The following is a 23,246-nucleotide window of genomic DNA, read 5'->3' on the forward strand; positions in this document are numbered from 1 at the left end:
TCTTCATTTCACTGATCTTTTGTATATATTTAAAAAGATTTATTTATTTATTTATTTATTTGAAAGAGTTACACAGAGAGAAGGAGAGGCAGAGAGAGAGAGAGAGAGGTCTTCCATCCGCTGGTTCACTCCCCAGATGGCCACGATGGCTGGAGCTACACCAATCCAAAGCCAAGAGCCAGTAGCTTCCTCCAGGTCTCCTGTGTGAGTGCAGGGGTCCAAGGACTTGGGCCATCTTATACTGCTTTCCTAGGCCATTGCAGAGAACTGGATTGGAAGTGGAGCAGCCAGGACTGGAACCAGCACCCTTAAATACCAGTTAGGTCCATTTGACCCATATTATCAATTAGTTCTGTTGTTTCCTTGCTGATTTTTTTTTTCTATTTGATCTGTCCAATGATGAAAGTAGCATATTGAAGTCCCTCGTTATTATTGTATTGGAGTCTATGTCTCCCTTTAGATACTTTAACATTTATTTTAAGTAGCCAGGTACCCATACATTTATTATGGTCACATATTCATATTCATCGCTTAATCATTGCTTAGTGTCTTTCTTTGTCTCTTAACGGTTTTTATCTTAAAGTGTATTTTGTCTGATATTAGGATGGCTACATCTGCCCTTTTCTGCTTTCTGTTAGCATGGAATATCTGCTCAGCCCCACTAGCCTGTCTGATGCACAGAGAGGCAGATGTTCCTAGAGGCAGCTGCCTGTCGGTGCTCTGCCTAGTAGGTTTGAGTCCCGGATCCTGTGGTATGTTGGGAGGCTAGGTCTGCCTCACAGTCCTACATGGGTACCCAGCTCCCCATTAATCCTCCCAGCCAGCCAAAATGGAGAACACAGATTTTCCCTCTGCTAGAGGATCACATGTATTATGCAAGGGCCTCTGGCTGAATGTTGACTTCTGCCTGCCAGGTACACTGGAGCTGCAGCTGCCAGTACTGCTGAGAAGATGATGTTTCAGTCAGTTGCTGTGTGTGTGCACAAGGGCTTCCGCAGCTGCCCCTTATCCCCAAAAGGGTACCCACCCTCTCTCAGCTGGCTGCTGGGTGCCATTGTAGGGGGATGGGTGAGAGGAAGTGACTACCCTCCTCCTTTTTAGAATTGTCAGCAGGTACCCTCTCCCTCTAAGGGCTCCAGACCAGACTTGAGCCACACTCTCGCTCCAGCTATATTACCAATGGCACGGGTTGCTGCAGTCTGATCTCACCTCAATCTCCAGAGCTGGCTCTCAGCTGCTAGAGTTGTGTGTTGTGTCTGTGTTCATGCCATGCACCTGTACCTTGCACACAGATCCACAGCATTCCTCTTCCTTCCGTAGAATTTCCACTGCATTTTTCTAACTCTTCCTGAAAATGTATGTATGTATTTATGTATGTATGTATGTATTACTGTTTATCCCTAGCCCAGTGCAATGCATCATCCCCTTTTCTGCCATCTTGGAATCATCTCCATATTTTGTTTTTAAGGTGTTTTTATGGGGGCCAGTGCTGTGGCAAGGGCAGATTAAAGCCCTGGACTATGGCACTGGCATTCCACATGGGTGCCAGATCGAGTCCTAGCTGTTCCACTTCTAATCCAACTCCCTGCCAATGCATCTGGAAAAGAAGCCAAAGATGGCCTAAAGTTCTTGGGCCCAAGAACCCACATGGGAGACTCGGAAGAAGCTCCTGGCTTCATCCTGGCCCAGCCCCAGTCATTGTGGCCATTTGAGGAGTGAACCAGTGGATGGAAGGCCTCTCTTTCTCTTTCTACCTCTCTCTGTAACTCTGCCTTTCAAATAAATACAAATAATTTTTTTACATAAAGATGCATTTATTTGAATATCAAATTTACAGAGAGAGTGGAGGTTCAGGGAAGGAGAGAGGAAGAGACAAATCTTCCATCTGCTTATTCACTCCCCAGATTGCCACAATGCTCAGGGTTCATCAAGGCTAAAGCAGGAGCCAGGAGCTTTGTCCAGGTCTCCCACATGGCTGGCAGGGACCCAAACACTTGGTCCATCTTCTCCTGTTTTTCCCAGGCAGTTGGAATATAGCTGGATTGGAACTGGAGCAGCTGGGACATGAAACAGTGCCCATATGGGATGTGGGTGTTACAGGCAGAAGCTTTACCCACTATGCCACAATGTCAGCCCCTATTTAAGAATGTTGGATCACCTTAACTCTGTTTAGATCTGGCTTACAGCTTTGGCTGAGAACTCAGATTAAATGGATTATCACTTTGACAGTGATCTAAGATCTTATTTTGACCCAGTGGTTTGAAGTTCTGAACTGGGACTTCTGACTTTCAGGTGTATCCCTGGAATTCTCAAAGGATCAGATTCTCAGTGTGGAGAGGTGATACCAATCTGAGTTAACTTAGAATGTGTATAATGATAACCTAAGTCTCTCTTGGTTAGGCTTGCTAACTTTGAGAGTTTTCCAAATATGAGATTACTATATGGTAAATAAACATTTTTAATGTACTTAATGGAAATAATCAACAAACTATAATGTCTGTTAGACTTATATTGTTTAACTTTTTTTTTTGACAGGCAGAGTGGACAGTGAGAGAGAGAGAGACAGAGAGAAAGGTCTTCCTTTGCCATTGGTTCACCCTCCAATGGCCGCCGCGGCCGGCGCACCACACTGATCCGATGGCAGGAGCCAGGTGCTTCTCCTGGTCTCCCATGGGGTGCAGGGCCCAAGCACTTGGGCTATCCTCCACTGCACTCCCTGGCCACAGCAGAGAGCTGGCCTGGAAGAGGGGCAACCAGGACAGAATCCGGCACCCCGACTGGGACTAGAACCCGGTGTGCTGGCGCTGCTGGGCAGAGGATTAGCCTATTGAGCCGTGGCACCAGCTTGTTTAACTTTTTAAAAAATGGTTATTTGAAAGAATTAGATCTTCCTTCTGTTGATTGACTCACCAAATGGCTGCAATGACCTGAGCTGGCCCAGGCCAAAGCTAGGTTCCAGGAGCTTCTCCCACATGGGTGGCAGGGGCCCAAGCACTTGGACCATATTCTGCTGCTTTCCCATGCATATTAGCAAGCAGCTGGATTGGAAGTAGAGCAGCCAGGACATGAAGCTGCACCCATATGGGATGCCGGCATCACAGGCAGTGGGTTAACCTGCTATGCCACAATGCCAGCCTCTGTTAAATATTTTTAAGATGCAAATGTGATTTTATGATATTTTGTTATACATTTCCTTTCTGAGTTTTGCATCTATTTCCTGTGAGAATTCTATAGAAGTATACTTTCTAGTGAGATTATGGTGGTGTGATAATGGTACCTGCAGAAGTCAGTAAGTTGTTTTAGCAATGAAGTCCAGGTAAACATAGTCTAGGGATCCCTCTTTCTACCCCTTTGTTGCTTAAATATTGCTAAAATGGTTTCTGACACTGAAGCCTGGTTGTCAATCTTTCCTCCCCCATGTGCTGGGACACACACAAGATGGCAAGGAGGAAATATGGGAGTTCAGATGGAGTCACTGGTGACAGCCCCGAACTAAAACATAAGGGTGAGAATTTAAGAAAAAAGTGTTCTTAGCATGATTCCTGCTAGAAACTGCAAACTGTCAGAGCTGCAGCCTCCACAGAGGGCCACCATTTTGAAGATAGGCTAGCCAGATATAACGCTAGGAATTTCCACATGTTACGCTAGAATCTACAAATAGCACCACACTGGGGTTGTCAGACCTGATATAGCACTTGAACTTTAGGTAATCAGGAAGCAAGGATTAGGACTGAGAGTATTGGCTCAACTCTAAAAAAGCAATGCTCTGTGGTATACATTTTAAAAATTTAGACATTGTCACTGAGAATAGTCATGTGTGAGGGATATTGTCATTCAGGACTGGCTGTGTCTGAGAACAGCCATGTTTGAGGTACATTGTCACCCATGTCTGAGTGTCTTAGAATAACAGCCACTTGTAAGGGACATTGAAACCAGGTCTGGCTGTGTCTGAGAATCACAGCCACATGTGAGGGACATTGTCACCCAGGGTCAGCTGTCTCTCACAGAAACAGCCATGTGTAAGGGACATTGTCACCCAAGGTTGCCAGTGTCTGAGAGTAACAACCATGTGTGAGGGACATTGTCGACCAGTGCTGGCTGTGTCAGAGAAAAACAGCCCTGTGTAAGGTATGTTGTCACCCAGTGCTGGCAGTGTCTGAGAGTAGCAGTCTCTTGTGAGGGACATGTCACACTGGGCTGTCACTGAGCTGAGTATGAGAATAATGGCCACATGTGAGGATTGTTCTTGTCCTGTGCTAGCTACGGCTGAGAATAATAGTTACTTGTGAGGGGTGGTATCACCCAAGGCTTGCTGTGTGTGAGAGTGACAGTCAAGGTGGAACATTATTACCTCTGGCTGACAGTGTCTGAGAATAACAGCCACATGTGAGGGGTGGTGTCAGTGTTTGAGATTAAGTCACTTGGGAGATACGATGCCATCCAGACATGGCTATGTCTGAGAATGAAAGCCACAATGTGAGATGTGTTGTAATGTGTGTCTGCATGTGTCTGAGATTACCAGCCATGTGTAATGGATATTGTCTCCTAGATCTGGTTGTGTTTGAGAATAATGTTGTATCTGGGAATAATAGTCACATGTGATGAATGTTGTGGCCAAATGTGGGCTGTGTGTAAGAATAGCAACCACAGTGAAGGCTGGTGTAACCCAGTGCTGAATTTAAAAATAAGTCACCTGTAAAGTACTTTATTAGGATGACTGTGTCTGAGAATAACAGTCACCACTGAGGCACATTGTCATCCAGGCCTGGCTGTATCTGAGAATAATGTTGTTTCTCAGAATAATGGTCACATGAGGTATATGGTTATCCAGTGCTGGCTGTGTCTAAGAATGACAGTCTCCTGTGTGGGACATTGTCACCCAGTGCTGGCTGTGTTTGAGAAAAGCTGACACACGTGAGGTATGTTGTCAGGCAGGGATGGTGGTATCTGAGAATAACAGCTACTTTCAGGGACAGTGTCACCCAGGGCTGTCTCTGTCTTAGTATAATAGTCATGTGTGATGGATGTGGTCATCCAGTGTTGGCTTTGTCTGAGAATAACAGCTACATGTGAGAGACAGTGTCACCAGAGCTGACTGTTTTAGTGTAACAGTCATGTGTGATGGACATTGTCACCAGTGCTGGCTATGGCTGAGAATTACATCCACGTGTGAGGCATGTTGTCTAACAGTGCTGGTAATGTTTGAGAATAGCTGTCACTTGTGAGGAACGATGTTACCTGACCTGGCTGTGTCTGAGAATGAAAGCCACATGTGAGGTACTTGTGACACATGTCTGTATATGTCTGAGTTTATCCACCATGTGTAAAGCATATTGTCACCAGATATGGCTATGTCTGAGAATATTGGTCATGTATGAGGCATGTTGTCACTCAGTGCTGGCTGTGTCTGAGAAAAACTGACACATGCGAGGTATGTTGTCAGATGGGGATGGTAGTGTCTGAGAATAACAACTACTTTCAGGGATAGTGTCACCCAGGGCTGCCTCTGTCTTAGTGTAACAGTCATGTGCGATGTCATTACCCAGTGTTGGCTTTGTATGAGAATAACAGTCACTTGTGAGTTGTGTTGTCACCCACTGTTGTCTGTGGTGAGAATAACGGCCACTTGTGAGGGATGGAGCCACAGAGTGCTGGCAATGTTTGACACTAACAGTTTTTTGTGAGGAACAATGTCACCCAGCCCTGGCTGTTGATGAGAATGAAAGCCACATGTGAGGTACCTGTTACACATGTCCATGTGTGTCTGAGTTTATCAGCCATGTGTAAAGAACATTGTCACCCTGGTATGGCTATGTCTGAGAAAAATGGTCATATGTAAGGCATGGTATAACTCATTACTGGCTGAGTGTAAGAAGAACAATGTTTCGTGAAGGACATTGTGACCCAGTGCTGACTGTGTCTAAGGAAAACAGACACATTTGAGGTATGTTGTCATCCAAGGATATTAGTGACCCGAATAAAGGCACTTAAATGGACAGTGTCATCCAGAGCTGGCTCTGAGTGTAACAGTCATATATGATGGATGTTGTCACCCAGTGTTGGCTGAGAATACCATCCACTTGTGAGGGATAGTGCACAGAGTGCTGACAGTGTTTTAGGCTAACAGTCTCCAGTGAGGAATGCTGTTACCCAGGCCTGGCTATGTCTGAGAATGAAAGCCACATGTGTAGTACTTTATCAAGTATATCTGTGTGTGTCTGAGTATCAGCATGTAAAGGATATTGTCACCCAGGTATAGCTGTGTCTGAGAATAATGGTTATGTGTGAGGCATATTGTCACCTGGTGCTGGCAGTGTTTGAGGCTAACAGTCTCCTGGGATGAACTGTGTCAACCAGACCTGGTTATGTTTAAGAATGAAAGCCACAGGATAGGTACTTTGTCATGCTGTATGTGTGTGTCTGAAGTTATCAGCCACATGTAAAGGACATTGTAACACAGGTCTGGTTGTGTCTGAGAATAATGTTTTTTTTTCTGGGAATTAGCAGTTACATGTGAGGAAAGTTTTGGCACAGTGCTGGCTATGGCTGAGAATAACAGCCATGATGAGGGCTTGTGTTACCATGCTGACTGTTTCTGAAAATTAGTCACCTGTGAACTATGTTGTCTCCTAGGATGACTGTCTGAGAATAACTGTCATTGCTGAGGCACACTGTCACCCAGGCCTGGCTGTATAAGAATAATGGTTGTGTTTCAGAACAGTCACATGTGAGGTATGTTGTTGAGCAGTGCAAGCTTTCTCTGAGAATAATAGTCTCCTGTGAGGGACATTGTCACACAGATATGACTGTGTTTGAGAATAATGTGGGGCTCTGAGACTAATAGTCACAGTGAGGCATGTTGTAATCCAATGCTATCTGCTTCCAAGAATAGCAGTCTCCTGTGAGGGACATTGTCACCCAGTGCTGGCTATGTCTGAGAATGAAAGCCATGTGTGAGGTCATACATCACCACGCATGTCTGTGTTGTCTGATATTGTCAGCCACTTATAAAGGACAGTGTCACTCAGGTCTGGTTATATCTAGGAATAATGGTTGTATTTGGGAAGAATAGTCACGTGAGGAATTTTGTGATTCAGTTTGTGCTGTGGCTGAGAAGGACAGTCATGGTGAGGGTTTGTGCTACCCAGTGCTTACTGTGTCTGAAAATAAGTCACCTGTGAAGTATGGAGTCTCTCAGGATGACTATCTCTGAGAGTAACAGTCACTATTGAGGCACACTGTCACCCAGACCTGTCTGTATCTGAGAATAATGTTTCTTAGAATAACGTCAACATTTGAGGTATGTGGTTGTCCAATGCTGACTGTGTCTAAGAATGATAGTCTCCTGTGAGGGACATTGTCAACAGTGCTGCCTGAGTGAGAATAACAGCAACGTATGTGGGACATTATCACCCTGGGTAAGTAGTGTCTCATAACAGCCAGGTGTGAGGTACGTTGTCACCCGTGTGTGTGTGTGTGTGTGTCTGAGAATATCAGCCATGTGAGCCATGCATAAAGGACCTTGTCACTCAGAGTTGGCTCTGAGGATATCTACCAGGTATGAAGGATGTTGTGACCAAGGGCTGGTTGTGTGCGAGAATAGCAGCGACAGCCACATGTGAGGTATGTTGGCACCCATGTCTGCATGTCTGAGTACACCAGCCACATGGAAGGCTGTGGCTGAGAATAACAGTCACATGTGAGGGCTAATGCCACCCAGGGCTGGCTGTGGTTTAGTGTAACAGTCACATGTGATGGACATTGTCACTCAGTGTTGGCTGTGACTGAGAATAACAGCCATGAGAGAGGGATGTTGCCAGAGTGCTGGCAGTATTTGAGACTAACAGTCTCTTATGATGAATGATATCACCCTGGCCTGGCTACGTCAGAATAGAAGCCATGTGTGGTACTTTGTCAAGCATGCCTGTTTTTATCTGAGAGTGTTAAGTACATGTAAAGGATATTGTCACCCAGTTCTGGCTGTGTCTGAGAATAATGGTCACATGTGAGTCATATTGTAACCCAGTACTGGCTGTGTCTAAGAATAATAGTCTTCTGTGAGGGACAGTGTTACCCAATGCTGGCTTTGTCTGTGAGAAGCAGACCCACATGAGTTAATATGTATCTCGATCTACATTTCTGAGTGTACCACCTACTTCTAAAGGGTACTGTTGCACAATGTTGGTTGCAACTGTGAATAACAGTCATGTGGGTGGGACATTGTTACCCAGTGCTGGGGATCTCTGAGAAAAACAGCCTCATGTTGGCTGGTGCCATGGCTCACTTGGCTAATCCTCCGCCTGCAGCGCTGGCACCCTGGGTTCTAGTCCCAGTTGGGGTGCCAGGTACTAGTCCTGGTTGCTCCTCTTCCAGTCCAGCTCTCTGCTGTGGCCCGGGAGGGCAGCAGAGGATGGCCCAAGTGCTTGGGTCCCTGCACCCGCATAGGAGACTGGGAGGAAGTACCCAGCTCCTGGCTTCGGATCGGCACATTGCCGGCCGTAGCGGCCACTAGGGGAGTGAACCAACAGAAGGAAGACCTTTCTCTCTGTGTCTCTCTCACTGTCTATAACTCTACCTGTCAAATAAAAAAGAAAAAGAAAAACAGCCTCATGTGAGATATGTTGTCACTCATGTGTGCATCTATGAGCGTTATTAACCATGTGTAGGTATGTTTCACCTAGGTATGGCTGTGTCTGAAAATAATGGTTGTGTCTGGGAATAATGGTCACATGTGAGGAAAGTTGAGGCCCATTGCTGCTTGTGGCTGAGAATAACAGTGAGTTCGAGGGTTGGTGTCACCCAGTGCTAGTTGTTTCTGAGAATAACAGTCACCTTTGAGGAACATAGTCAGGTCTGCCTGTATCTCAGAATAATGGCTGTGTCTGAGAATAACAGCCATAAGTGAGGGACATTGTACCCCATTGCTGGCTGTGGCTGATAAGAACTATGTGTGAGGTACCTGTAAAGGACATTGTGCACTATGGCTGCCTGTTTCTGAGATTAACAGGTACATGTGATATACATTGTCACCTTCTGATAGCTGTGCTTGAAAATAACATTCATGTGTGTAGGAGATTGTCACCCAGAGATGGCTTGTCTGAGAAAATCAGCCATGAGTAGATACGTTGTCACCCATGTCTGTGTGTCTGAGAAAATCGGCCATGTGTGAGGTTTGTTACCCATATCTGTGTGTCTGAGAATTCAGCCATGTGTGAGGTACGTTGTCACCCATGTCTTTGTGTCAGAGAATTCAGCCACGTGTGAGGTACATTGGTCACCCATGTCTGTGTGTCTGAGAATTCAGTCACATGTGAGGTACGTTGTCACCCATGTCTGTGTGTCAGAGAATTCAGCCATGTGTGAGGTACGTTGTCACCCATGTCTGTGTGTCTGAGAATTCAGCCACGTGTGAGGTACAGTGTCACCCATGTCTGTGTGTCTGAGAATTCAGCCACGTGTGAGGTACGTTGTCACCCATGTCTTTGTGTCAGAGAATTCAGCCACGTGTGAGGTACATTGGTCACCCATGTCTGTGTGTCTGAGAATTCAGCCACGTGTGAGGTATGTTGTCACCCATGTCTGTGTGAGATTTCAGTCATGTGTGAGGTATGTTGTCACCCATGTCTGCATGTCTGAGAATTTCAGCCACATGTAAAGGACATTGCCACTCCAGTCTGTCTGTATTTGAGAATAACGGGTGAGTCTGAGAACAAGGGTCACATTTGAGGGATGTTGTATCCCAGTGCTAGCTATGTCACAAAAACAGCCATGTGGAGATATGTTGGCATCCAGGTCTGGTTTCAACTAGAATAAGAGTCCCTTTTGAGGGATGGTATCACCCAATGCTGGCTGTATCTGAGAATAGCAGCCACTTGTGAGGTACATCGTCACACTTGTCTGCATGTGTCTGAAAGGGGAGTGTCACCCAGATCTGACTGTGTCTGAGAATAACAGTCATATCTAACAGACATTGTCATCCAGTGCTGGCTGTGGCTATGAGTAACAGCAACATATGAGGGACACTGTGACCCAGGGCTGGCTGTGTCTGAAATTAACAGGCATATATGAAGGATGGTGTCAGTCATATCTGTGTGTGTCTGAGAATATCAGCTGTATCTAAAGGACATTGTCACCCAGATGTGCCTATGTCTGAAAACTATGGTTGTGTGTGAGAATAATAGTCACATGTGAGGGACATTGTTACTGAGGGCTGGCTGTGAATAAGAGTAACAGGCACATCTGAGGGATGGTGTAACCCATTGCTGGCTGTGTCCCAGAGTAACAGTCACCTGTTGAGGGACACTGTCACCCAGAGATGGCTCTGTCTGAGAGTAACAGCCATGGTGAGGTTCATTGTCCCCCATTGCTGGCTGTGTCTGTGAATAACAGTACTGTGAGACATGGTCAGACAGTGTTGGCTGTGTATGAGATTATTAGCCACATTGAAGGACATTGTCACCCAGGCCTGGCTGTGTATCAGAATATCCAACGCATATGAGGGATGCTGTCATCCAGTGCTGGCTGTGTGAGAATAACAGCCATGTTGAGGTGTGTTGCCACCCATGTCTGCGTGTCTGAATTCAGCCACATGGAAAGGACTTTGTCACTGTGTCTGGCTGTGTCTGAGAATAACAGTTGCATCTGAGAATAGCAGCCATGTGTGAGGGATGGTGTCCTGTAGGGAAGGCTGTGTCTGAGAAGAGCAGTCACATCTGTGGGATTTTGTCACCCAGGACCAACTGTTTCTGAGAATAAACAGCCACACATGAAATAAGTTGTTGCCTATGGTTGGCTGTGTTTGAGAATATAAGCCACGTGTGAGGCCCAGCAGGGGGCAGAGTGGTCACTGCTGGGCAGCCCACCTCAGTGTGTTGTCACTTCCGGAACAATGAAGAGATTGCAGCTCAGCTATGACTGCTTGGGAAGCCCTTAACCATATTAACTGATATGTAAATATTACACCATCTTTAAGTACAGCCACCTGGCTTCCTGACCCCTCTGAGGCACCTCTGCGTGAGTGCTTTGAACAGTGTATTCCAGTAGGCTGGACCTGATTGATGTCCCTTTAGAAACTCTAGATCTGCATTCTTCAGATGAAAAAAGCACAGTGGACAATGGATTCGGGAATTGAGAGGGCCAAATATGCAGCGTGGCCTCAGGAAACTCTGCAAGCACAAGCGTTGCCACCAGGCGCCTCAGCCCAAAGGGCTACAGCTCTTGGCTCTCACCGAAGCCTTCTGTCTTGGAAGAGGTAAGAGAGTAAACCCCAACTCTAAGCATGTTTTTCTGTATCTTATGCTCTTTGAGTTATGTAGGTGGAATGTTGCAATCAAATATCTAAGCTAGCAGCTAAACAAATGTCTTTGATTTGGTCTCCTTCGTGGAAAACGCGAGGCCGACATACTGTACCGTGTCAAAGTTGTCATTCCAAAAACCCCTTACCCTGCCCCCAGTCAGCAGGAAGTAGCCAGAATGGAGTTAATGCCCCATTCCAATGGAATGGAAAATTGACAAGGGGTAATTCGCAACCACAATGGAAGGCATCTTCCCTTCCCTTATTTGGATTGACAGGGTCTGGCTGCTGGTGCTTTAGGTTGCCTATGACCAGTGATTCATAAGGTTTAATAATTCCAAGCCCCTACTGACAGGAGATGACTATGAGTGGCAGATCTCACACCCAGCTAAGGAGACGCTGCCACCATCAACTGCGGGCAGCTGAGCTCCAATATCCAGAAACACCCACCTGGCTGGCACCTGGATTTCCCAGACAGACCATCCAAGCAGAGCCTGGAAATCTGCTTGATTAGTAGTGGGCTGCAATCCCCGTTTTCCCTAATATTCGCCTACCCCCTTTTTTTTTTTTTTTTTGACAGGCAGAGCGGACAGTGAGAGAGAGAGACAGGGAGAAAGGTCTTCCCTCGCCATTGGTTCACCCTCCAATGGCCGCCGCACCGTGCTGATCCGATGGCAGCAGCCAGGTGCTTATCCTGGTCCCCCGCGGGGTGCAGGGCCCAAGCACCTGGGCCATCCTCCACTGCACTCCCTGGCCACAGCAGAGAGCTGGCCTGGAAGAGGGGCAACCGGGACAGAATCCGGTGCCCTGACTGGGACTAGAACCTAGTGTGCCGGCGCCGCAAAGCAGAGGATTAGCCTAGTGAGCCGCGGCGCCGGCTCACCTACCGTTTAAAAACCCTGTTGCTGGCTTGCTTGCAGGAGGAAGAACATATTTTGGATCCAGAGATGGCAATTTCCCAAACAGCCCCAGTTCCAAGCTTTTGAGCCCAATTGGTCATGCCATAAATCCCAGCCTCTTAGAAGTACCACTCACCCTTGCTGGCTACCCCCAAACTCAGGTGTACCTCCCAGTGCCATGCTTGAAAAGTGTGGCTGAGGTTTTCAGGCCCAGATAATGGTCAGAATCCCAGGATTGGCATTCCTACTGGAAACCCAGTAAGATGCATGAACCACTTCTCTCAATGGGATTTTGACAGATGTCCAGCAAGGCCACCATTGATTGCGTCTGGTGGGAGCAGAAAGCAGCCCTGAAAACTTGAACAGGGCACGGCTGCCCAGGTGGGAACAAGAGCAGGCTGAGTCTGAGGCTTGCTTGGGACAACTCCTTCAAGAACTGGGAGCAGGCAGCGAGGTGGACAAAATGGCTGTCACCAGAGGCATGTATCTGCCCAGCTTGGATGCAGGGGAGGGCTCCTGCGTTTTGCCCCTGGGGCAGGAAGAGGCTAGACTAGACTCTAGGGTGCCCACGCTTAGATGTGTAACCCCAGGGAGAGGCAGAGCCACATGGAGACCCTGAACCTGCATGGGAATCAAGGGAGGCAATAAGGAAGGGCAAGTGGGCCCCCCAGTGCCCATTCTGAGGTGCTGCACATAGAATCTCAAGTGTACCGGGGAAGTGATTGTCCTTAGCAAGGGGAAGAATGGGGGTGGGCCCTCCGGTCGGAGCACCCTCTGTGCAATCCAGAGGCTAGAGAGTTGGTGTCTGCCAGGCCCTGAAAGGAGGCAGCCTCCACAGACCCCTCTGAGCGGAGGATCTTGCAGGCCGAGGAGCTTGTGTTCTCCTGGCTGCAATGGGAGACAAGCCTGTGTTTCTAGAAAGCAGGGACTTCAGCTGATGACTGTATTGACCAGAGGAGACAAGAGTGAAAGTGTCTGCACTCTTCTGGTCTGCTGGAAAGTGCGGAAATCTGAGGAACCTGGTGGGAGCTGGGGAAGAACAGGGTTCGGGGTGTGTGTGTACATATGTGTATATGTGTCCATGTGTCCATGCATGGTGGGGGCTCCGGGAAGAGCAGGAATGGGGAGTTGGGAGATGTGGCAGTGAGGAAGCCATGCACTGAGGCAGAAGACAGGAATTCCATGTGAGAATTGTCTTTGCTGGCCACACAGCACCTTCAGGAAGGAAGACGTGCAGACGTGTAGTCATGCATGTTCTCAGAGCTCAGAGCCCAGGCCTGAACAGGACATAGCCTGGGGACTGCACAAGGAGGCGAATGGCTAACGGGGACAAATTCTCTCCAGAGCATGCAACCTAAAGTCTGCAGAAGAGGGGGAAATGACCAGCAGAGGCTCTTCTCCCACCCACTGTCTCTCCTGCACATGTGGGGCTTGTGAGGATCACACCAAGGCCCAGAACTCCGAAGAGAGAAACGCAGAGTAGGCCTTCTCTGGGCACGTGTGTGTGTGTCAGGTTCTCCAGAGGATGAGTGGCTCTGAGGACTTCCATGGTGGACGTCGGCTCCTGGTGATGAAGGGAATCCCACCATCGGGCCACAGCTGGAGGGCTAAGAAACCCAGTAGTGCAGTTAGCCTGTGTCTGAAGGTCCATGAACCAGGACCTTTGATGTTGAAGGACAGCAGACAGGTGGATAGGGATAGAGATAGGGATAGAAACAGGTGGCCTTTCCTCTGCCTCTTTATTCTGTCTGGGTCCTCACCACATCGGGTGATGCCCATGTGCATTGCTGTGGGTGATACTCTGTATCCCGTTCCCGATTCATATGCCAGTCTCTTTTCAGAAACAGCCACAGACACACCCAGAAATCTTGCTCCTCCAGCTGCCTGGGCATCCCCTGGTGCCATCAGATTGACAGCTGAGGTTCGCCATCACTGCTTATGCTGGGCTGGGCAGCTCTGCGGCAGGCTGTCCTGCTCACTGCAGGATGTTTAGCAGTGTCTGGGGCCTTTACTGACCAGATGCCACAGTGCTCAGTTGTGACAATCAGGAATGTCTCCTGGCAGTGTGCATGTCCTGGTGGCCACCTTGGCCCAGGTTGAGCACTGCTGGTCTGCTCTGACCTTGCTGTGCCCCAGGGTGGACAGTACCATGTGTGCAGCCGTGGTAACTGCTTCATGCCACTCTTCTGTGGCTTCCACAGGAGCCACCACCCATATGGCCACGTGCACTGCAGGACTGTGAGTGTGGATGCATCTGAGGGGTGCTGGTGCTTGGACATCTGTGTGCCCTGGCTCACTGTGTAAAATGCATTTCCTACTGTAGGGGTACTCAAAATAAGGGGTTCCTTGGTGTGGTTCTCCTGAAAGTGGACAGGGTTTCCTGCAAAGCCACTGCCTGTCTGTGCCAGGGGGACCTGGAGACTCTGGTGAAGTCAGGTGGGGACAAGAGACAAGGCCACATTCATGAACCTACACTGTGGTTGGATCCACAGAGGACTGCCAGAGAAGTGGAATTTTCCTGGAAAACCCAACTGGCCTAGGAGTCAGTGAGCTCGCCACTGTGCTGGCAAGAGCAGTTCTTAGTTTCTGGGAAGTGCACTCACTAAATTCTTCCCCGACAGGCCCGTGCCTTTGGCGTCTACATCAATGTCATCATCAAACCCGAGCTCACCTAGACTTTCTCTTGTGTTGCCTCCTGAATGCTATGGTTTTGCATTTTACCTTTAAGCCTGTGATGCATTGTGGGTGGTTTCTGTGAAGGGTGTGAGGTCTACACTTAGATCCACTTTGGACTTTTCACATGTTGTGTCCCGTTGTTTCAGGACCATTTGTTGGAAAGACTCCATTGCAGTGCCTTGTTCTTTCGACAAAGACTGGTTGGTTTTTTGTGCATGGGTCTGCTCTGAGGCTCTCTGCTCTGTTCCATTTGTCTGTCTTCACCAGCATTGAAAGTGGGTCGTGTCAGTCATCAACTTTGTTCTTCTCTAATTTGCTGTTTTTCAGATCACCAGCCTCAGCCAGCTGGCAGTTCAAGGAACCAGTTTTGCAGGTCTTACAACCAGCATTTTTAGAAAAATTGAGTATGACAGAATAAAATGAAAGAGGGGCATTTTCTCTAATCCTGGAAGTGCTGTTTGCTGACACTTGCATTTGTAACCCATATGTGTCCTAGGTCACAGTGTGTAGTGTGGCTCTGTAAGCTGTGCCCATGCCTCACAAGCCTCTGTGAGGAGGATCTTCTAAAATGCAGGTCAGGACCCCTACAGTCTGAAAGTGAGGACTCAGCAGTGTATACTGAAGGCTAGGGAGGCAGCTTGGGCCACCATTTCCCCTGTGTCCGTGTCTCACCCAAAGATGTGGTGTCCTAAGGGGTCCTTAGCTTGTGCAGTTTTCTTTCTGTGGATTGCCTGCCATTATTTCTAGCTAGTGAGTGACAAGGACTCAGCCTGTCAGGCGGACCACGCTGTGTGCCCACAAGACTCAAGTTGCCTGCCAGGAGACCCATGGGCTCTGAGCTGTGTTCAGCCACGTGGACAGCTGACCAATGGGGAAGTGAAGCACTGGTAACCTTTTCAGCTGGGCTCCACCTACCTTCCCGTAACCACACTCTGGGATCTTCAGGTTGGGTTTCACTTAAAAAAGTGTGTTTCTGGCCCAGGAGCATCTGGGGTGCTCCTCTCCGCAGATGAGGAAAGGGGAGAGTGGAGTGGCTGGGGCTGGGGGGTCCTGTGGGGGCACGAGGAGTAATGGTAGCCTACAACCCTCTTGCTGCCTGGCAACAGGGTCAGTGGCATTTCAGAGGCCATTGCCAAGCTCTGTGACCAATGTCAGTGTACATCTCCCATCTACAGGAAAAGGGGATGGGCAGGGCACAGGCAGAACCCCCAGGCGGAGACTTTGCTGAGCTGAACCAGGCAAACTGGACAGCTTCCTTTCTTCCAGCAAGCATCAGGGGCTGTCGGCGAGACCATCCCTGGACATGGAGCTGGCCTGGTTGGGCCAGTGGCCTCCCAGGGCCATTCCCGTGTCACTCTGTGCTCCCTGGGGCCCCTCTGCCACTGAGTCTGATCCTTAGTCCTTCTCACTGCCAGCTGCTGCCTCCATTGCACTCGGATGTCTCAAGTGCCTCTGGCAGTTTGGGGAAACATAAAATGTTGTGGCTTTAGGATCCCAGGGTTACAGGGGCTTCAGGCATGGGGGAGACCTCCTCAACCTTCTGGGTGCTCCCAGGTCAACAATTTTCATTCCCTAGGCCATATGAGACCCAAGACCCATCTTCCATGGAGACGCCCGAAGCACAGAGGAAACAGGAGGCCACAGCAGAAGGGAAGGCTGAGCGCTTGCCAACATGGCTGTGGGCGAGGTCAACATCGCACCCAAACAGCACGGACTCAAGAGAAACGACACCGGCCGAGGGCCCTTCACTGGCAGGGCTGCAGCAGCCAGGGCAGTGAGCCCAAGGGGGGTCGCTGAGAGAGCAGCAGTGAGCAGCAGGTGCCAGGCCCCCAGACCAATCATCTTAGCACTTAGATGTGACTCAGACAATCCCCAGAAGCTAGTAAGAACTCGGTGAGTCTGTAGATCTGGAAACAGACACCAAAGCAGCTGCCAAGCAGCCTCCTGCTCAGTGCCCTCTGCTGGCTGTGCCAGGACCTGCAGTCATGGCAGCCTTGACCACTGGGTCCTCACAGCCCAGCTTGGGCTAGGACAATAGCATTTCTTTTTAATGACTGCTGTCCTTCTTACTAACTGTCTGACTTTGAGGTGAAAAGGAGCAAGACTGAGTTCACCATCCCAAGCCAGAAGCTGCAGAATATTTTACATGAACACTTTTTTTTTTTAAATCCCCTCTTACAATCTTCCTGTTCACTCAGCTTCAGCCCCCAACTTAAGGAGATGGAGGCAACATGGCCACGTTTCCAGCTGTGCCACTTGTGTCCTCTGGTTTTGAACAACCACTGACATACACAGTTCCCTGCCCACCCCGGTTTCCCCGTCATCTGGATGGGGACCACTTGGGACTCATCTTTGTGCCACCCGCCCTCCTAGGCTGAGCTGCTTGGCACTGAGTTTCAGATTCTGAGCACAAAGGACAGGAGTGCACCAGGCACAGTGGTGTCCTCCTGTGGGGGTTGGGGCTGGGAGAGGGCAGGTCAACAGATGACTCCAGGTCCCCTGAGCAGGAAAACCTAGGTTGTTGACACCTTGTCCCAGCAGGGGACATGCCATGCCACTGGACTTGGAGTATGGGAAGGTTTGGGTTTGGTGGTGGTGGTGGGGATCTTTGCTAAGCTGTCTGGGTAATTGACTCTTGGGGAGCTTTCTGAGATCTATGACCCTTGTGGGGGAGGCACAGGGGGATGAGGTAACTTTCATAGTCCTGGCACAACATGGGGCACAGCTGGGCCATGCATTCTGGATGGCTGCCCAGCCGTGTGCTGGTTTCCAGCCGGGGTTAGGAAGCACATTTTTAGAGATTCTGTCGTTGCTGCAAGCTCTCGGTGGCTAACCATCCAGGGTGTTAAAAATACAGACACAGACATTACAAGCCATAGAAAATGAAGAACACTGTATTAATGTTTATTTCTAGTTACAAGAAACAGAACATCAGTCCCTTATTTGTACAAAAATACCTGAACGTTTACAGTTAGGTTCACGAGCCAGAGAGCTATGTACAGAATGAAGCGGAGCACGCGGGTAAAGGTTTTGTCTCCTCATCAACACCTTCTGCAGTCCCTGAACTGATGACACACAGGGTGACACTGCCACATCACAAATCTATAAGGAGCTAGTCCCAGCCCGCAAGGCGCAGCGATGGGTCAGACTGTCAGGTGTCATGTGCAGAAAGGAGAGGACAAAACACCTAAGCTGAGGCACATGTTTCTTCAAGGTTTAGCAAACAAAAAGAAGATTCTGGAACTCTAACAACACCCAAAGCATTTGGCGTTTTCCTTCTCGACTTAATCCAGGTTGCTACAATGGAGTTTCCATTCAGAAAATAAAATCACAGGCAGAGAAAAAGGTCAACAGGCTCCACAACAACCCTGAGCTGTCCCCTTTACATTCACGTCAATTAAATACAAAAATAAAAGTCAAATGTCCTTCCGTCCCAGCCCGGGGGCTGACGCCACCGCAGGCACAAGGGACTTGCTGTTTCCAGGTGGGATTCCCAGCCAGGGGCCGCGAGAAGTCTGCTGCACGCGGGCAGGGCGGTCTACACTCTCCACAATTCACTACGCTGGGGAGGTACAAAAGACTACGTCAAACCAGCTACATACAAAATCGTGAGTCAGAGCCAAGCTTTGTTCTTCTTTTAAATAGAACGCACACTTATAAATATGAAATACTGCACATCCTAGCTGTCCGTCAGGGAGCGGCACGAGGGAGGGGTTTGGCGCTGTTGTGTTGTCTATAGAAACAGAGCAAAGAAACCCTAGAGTTGTCTGTAAAGGTTTTGCCAGCTGGTGGGGATGGAGACAGCTCTCCCCAGGGTGGGGTCAGTGAGGGGAAGAAGGGTCTGGTGGGGAACGAGACAGCCCTCCCAGGGTGGGGTCAGCGGCAGCAGCCGCCAGCCGCTAACTTGACAATCACCCTGTTGTCAATTGTTCCAAAGATTAACTGGGTGCAAAGGAAGAAGAGGCCACTGAGCATTTATGGTTAAAAATAACACTTTGCTACAAAAGTCTTCATTTCAGTGAGTAGGCATTTCATGGAAACAATGGGAGCGTGCTCTGGGAACTATGGTCCAGCGTTTCCATACTATGGACGGGCGGCAGCCATCCTGTCTCAGCACAGCTCTCCCACGTCTGTGCTCACCCACACACATCAACCAGAGGTCCAGGACGTGCTGTGGGAGGGAGCTGGGGTGAGCCAGTGGCTAGAATGGGCTCAGCGGAGTTGGTCAGGTGTCACCTTGGGCAAGGTAGTCACTCTGTTCACCCCAGTGGTGTGGGGGCTTGTCAGGGCTGTCCCTTCTGCTCTGTGGCAGTCAAAGGTACAGAAATAGCCCCTCTCACTTTAGGACAAGGCCAGGGGAAGAGCGGACCCAGTGACAACTTGAGCCTCTGACTGACTCATCTCCCAGAGTGGGAAGCAAGTGACTTGTTGCTACCACTGGCCAGCACCCACAGCCACTAAGGCATTACTGCCTACGTCCACAGACTCACAGGACGGAGGCCACTGACCTTGGAAAGCCAGCCCAAGCCTGTGCCCTCTGCAATGGCTCTGTCTTCACCGCCATGGAAACCCACAGAGCACAGCAGAAAGCTACCTGGTGCCATTTTCTCTGCAGCTTCTTTAACCTCCTAAGGGGGATCAGCCACAGGACAACTCACACCACCACAAGGGGGTAAGGCAGTGACTGTTCTAGAACAGGCTGGTGGCTGGGAAAATGCAAGGCTGAGATTTCCCCAGACGGACTGCGCAACAGGCTGGGCGCGTCCCGAGAAGGCCAGCCTGTGCTAAGCTGGAGGGCATCGCCCAACCCTGCTGTGCTGGGGCACAGTGAGTTTTCCAAAGAAAGAGTCCACGGCACGTGGAGAACGAGACACGCTGACAACAACAGGACAGGACACCTGTGCGCAGAGCAGTGGCTAATGACAGACCGGTCCACGAAACATGCCAAACGCCTACCACAGGTGACACCTTGTATATTTAAAAACAAAGCTTTTCAAGTATACTGGGAAGGGCTGGGGTGGGGGCAGGGGGTGTTTGTAATCTGGGAGCTGAATCCATGTTGTGGCAACCTAGAGAGGGCGTAGCTACCTATGGGAACACTGGGGTACCCACGGTCAGTCTGAGGCCCGCCCCCACTCGCAACTATGCTCATCTGACACAGGCTGACCAGCCACGTCCCTCCTGCCAGAGGCTGAATACAACACTGACAACACAGAAGGAGTGCAAAAAAGTGATCAATACAAAAAAAGTAAACATATCAGTTTTAATTGTCAAGATTACTCCAGGGCAAGAGTTCGTTTCCAATTCCTTCTCTCCGGTTCTTGTTCTGATGTGGCCCAGCCAAGATGATCTTTCCAGTTTATTTTTCCAACTTGCGCTGGATTTCTCAGGCCCTTTCTGATTTGGATGATACAAAGGGCCATGGTCCCGCCAGGTGTGCGGCAGGAAAATGTCAATTCAACAAACAAGTCCCTCCTGGTTGGCTGGTACCGGAGGAACCATCTCGCTCTGATGGTACAGAAATATTCTCAATACACGCGCAGACCTCTTCCTCGCTCCAGTGTGAACGGCCTCCAGGTGGGAGGTCATAAGGCCACTCGGATGCAGTGGTGCTTGAGTTTGCAAGGCAGGACCCCTTTGTTCAGCTGGTAGAAGTCAACCAGCTGGATCAGGTCGGAGAACCTGGTGTTGCCGTCATCCAGGCTGAGGAAGGTCTGCCCATCATCCTCACACTGTAGAGACACAAGTGCACACCCACTTATCAGAGACCACAATCTCGTGGGAGAAGTCAGGATGTGGCCAGCATCAGCTCTGTCAGCTCATGGCTGGATTTCCAAGGGACACCCACAGAGCTCGCCAGGTAGGCCAGAAAATGCTGGGTGGGACACTTGGCCAGTGACGATGGGGGAGTTGCTAAGGCCACTGGGCCTGGGGGCTGACTCCACTGTGACAATCAAGTTTCCCAGTTAAGCTCTAAGTACCCACTGTGCACAGCATGCCTGTTCAAGTATAGCCAGGCCTGGGTCCTCCCTATGGACCAGGCAACTTTGCCATGTTCCCAGGTTCACTTTGCCTCCCTGTGACACTAGGGGATTAGGATGATCCCATGGCTGAAGCAGCCTCCCCAGGACCTGTAAGATATTTACTAAAATGGGGGAACTGCACTCCTAGCTTGTTTTAACTCAGCAACTGCAGCATGAAGCAGAATGGGAGAGCCTTGTGGCCTGGAGAAGGGAAGCACCTGTTGACTCCAGAGACACTGCAAAGCCTATAGTGATGGCTGCAGCCTATCTGCCAGCAGAGGGCCACCATCTTGCCCCAAGATACTTGCAGGATTTGGGGTTATTTTGGGAGTGTGGTAGAACATGCTGTGACCACCCTGAAATATTGATGTTAACACAGTTGTAACATCTGGGTCAGTAATGTAATGTGAGAGAAAGAGAGGACTATGCATGAAGCTTTCCTATGAATGACAACTCCTGTGTTTGCCTAAAATGTGTGGTGGGAGCCCAGGCTCCAGCCAGTGCAGCACAAGGCAAGCTGCTGAGAGCCACCAGCCTCACTTTCAGCCTCACTTTCCCCCTCTATAAGATGGGAGTGGTCAGAAAGCAGCAGAGGCCCACAAGTATACCACCTGCAGTGTGAGCACTTCACCTCTCCCTGCTCCACAAAAGCTGGCCAGGACTCCCACCTCAGCATTCCTACTCCACAGCTTTCTGGCACAGTACAGTCCTAGAGACAATCCTCAAAGGCCCTAGTGTTCAGGTTACATGTGGGAGATGCCCATGACCAACAGCGTGAAACAGATGCACTTAGTTACTGGGCGTGAAGACCCAATCTCTGAAGAAACACTGGCCATTCTCCCTTGATAGAATACTTCCTGGGCATGATTCCACAGGAAATATTTCATGTGGGTTGTTAATACCCACAGAACAGATCACTGCACTATGGAAAACACTTGGTACTAATTGTGTGTGTCACACCCCAACCCAAGTGGGTTCTCAGAGGAGCTGACACAACCAGGCAACAAACCTGAACTGTGGCACACTGCAGGGAGGGCTGGACCACATCCCCCAAATCTAACAAAGATGGCTGTATGAGAATAGAGTGCTGGTAGGTGGGTTCTGCAGTTAGTCAAAGGTCATCCATGGACCATATAGCCAGAGCAACACAATTTCTCCTTAGAGGGCTACTTGACCTGGGTTTTTCTGGAGCCTTCTTGAGTAGCCTGGCATAGACCAGAAAACTTAAGACTCCCCACTGAGTGGGTCCTGTGCTTTGGGCTCCAGGCTCATGGCCACTGGCCCTCAGCTTATAGATCTCCACATCTACCTCTCTGATTTTGGTTACAAATGTGTGTGGGAGGGCCTCATGCAGGGTCACCACATTCAGGGAGACACTTTCCCAATTTCAAAGACCAAACCTTTCAAGGAAATCTAGAGTCTCTCACCTGAGGTTCTGGAACTCTGCTACTTAATGCTCCACAGTCTTGCTGGTTTCTAACCCAAACACTGTATTGAGAGGGAGACCAGAGCACAAAACACAGGGAACTGGGATGAAAGCATCATTACTTACAGGTAAGATCTGGAAGTTTTTAATTTTCTGGTGATGACACAGTGTGAGTACAAATGCCTTTGGATTACTCTGGCTGTCACGAAGCAGGAAAAGCCTGGGAAATGAAAATCCATGATGGTCAGCAGTTTTACACATTCATTGCATACATGTGAAGTCACCACACACATGAACCCATCACACATGCACACGCTCCTGGCCCCATCTGCCAGCATGGGCTTTGAGGCCAGAATCGAGCACTGGCACCTGAGGGGCCTTTGGTGTCAATAGCTTGAAAATGCTATCCTCCCTGAAAGGAACCTGGCCCCCATGGAAGGGGTGACTCTAGGGCTGAGGCAGGGAATCTGCAGGATCAGGAGGAACACTTTGAGTCAGAAAGTTTGAACAACTTCAGAGAACCATTGGGACAACATGAGAAAGGGTCCAGCCTGGCTAAATCCGAGCAACATGAAACCACAGATGTAAAGGATTAAAACCCATGAAACAGCTCACACAAGGAGCATAAATAAAAAGCTCTTCCTCAGGAGAATGTCAGCTAAAGAAACAGAAGAAGATGGGTTAGAAAGCACCAATGATGCATGGAAGGTGATGTCAGAGGTGAGGCAGGGGTGAGAAGAGCGTGGCTTGGGTCAGCAAGAGTCCTGGTGCCACTTAGCTTCACAATGCTGGGACTGGGAAATTTGCCTTCTCAGCCATGGCTGCATCATCAGCAACAGGGCACTGACATGCAGGATTCTGTAAGACAATGACTGATGTGCTACAGCAATGCCAGGCTTGGTAGCTTCAAACACCAGACATCACAGTTG

At 49.2% G+C, this 23,246-nt stretch overlaps 1 protein-coding gene across 3 annotated transcripts in view; it reads right to left on the minus strand.

The window, feature by feature from the left end:
- Positions 1-20,117: 20,117 nt before the first annotated feature.
- Positions 20,118-23,246, minus strand: part of GRB10 (growth factor receptor bound protein 10) — a 111,370-nt gene continuing 108,241 nt past the window's right edge. For all 3 annotated transcript variants that reach the window (XM_062178457.1, XM_062178456.1, XM_062178458.1), the window contains 2 exons: positions 22,444-22,537; positions 20,118-20,600 (listed from right to left, as the gene is read on the minus strand). In XM_062178457.1, the coding sequence (XP_062034441.1) occupies positions 20,454-20,600; positions 22,444-22,537 (241 nt within the window). In that variant the 3' untranslated portion in view covers positions 20,118-20,453. The remainder of the gene's footprint in view (positions 20,601-22,443; positions 22,538-23,246) is intronic.

This window comes from Lepus europaeus, chromosome 20 (genome assembly GCF_033115175.1).
Source record: "Lepus europaeus isolate LE1 chromosome 20, mLepTim1.pri, whole genome shotgun sequence".
Classification (NCBI taxonomy): Eukaryota; Metazoa; Chordata; class Mammalia; order Lagomorpha; family Leporidae; genus Lepus; species Lepus europaeus.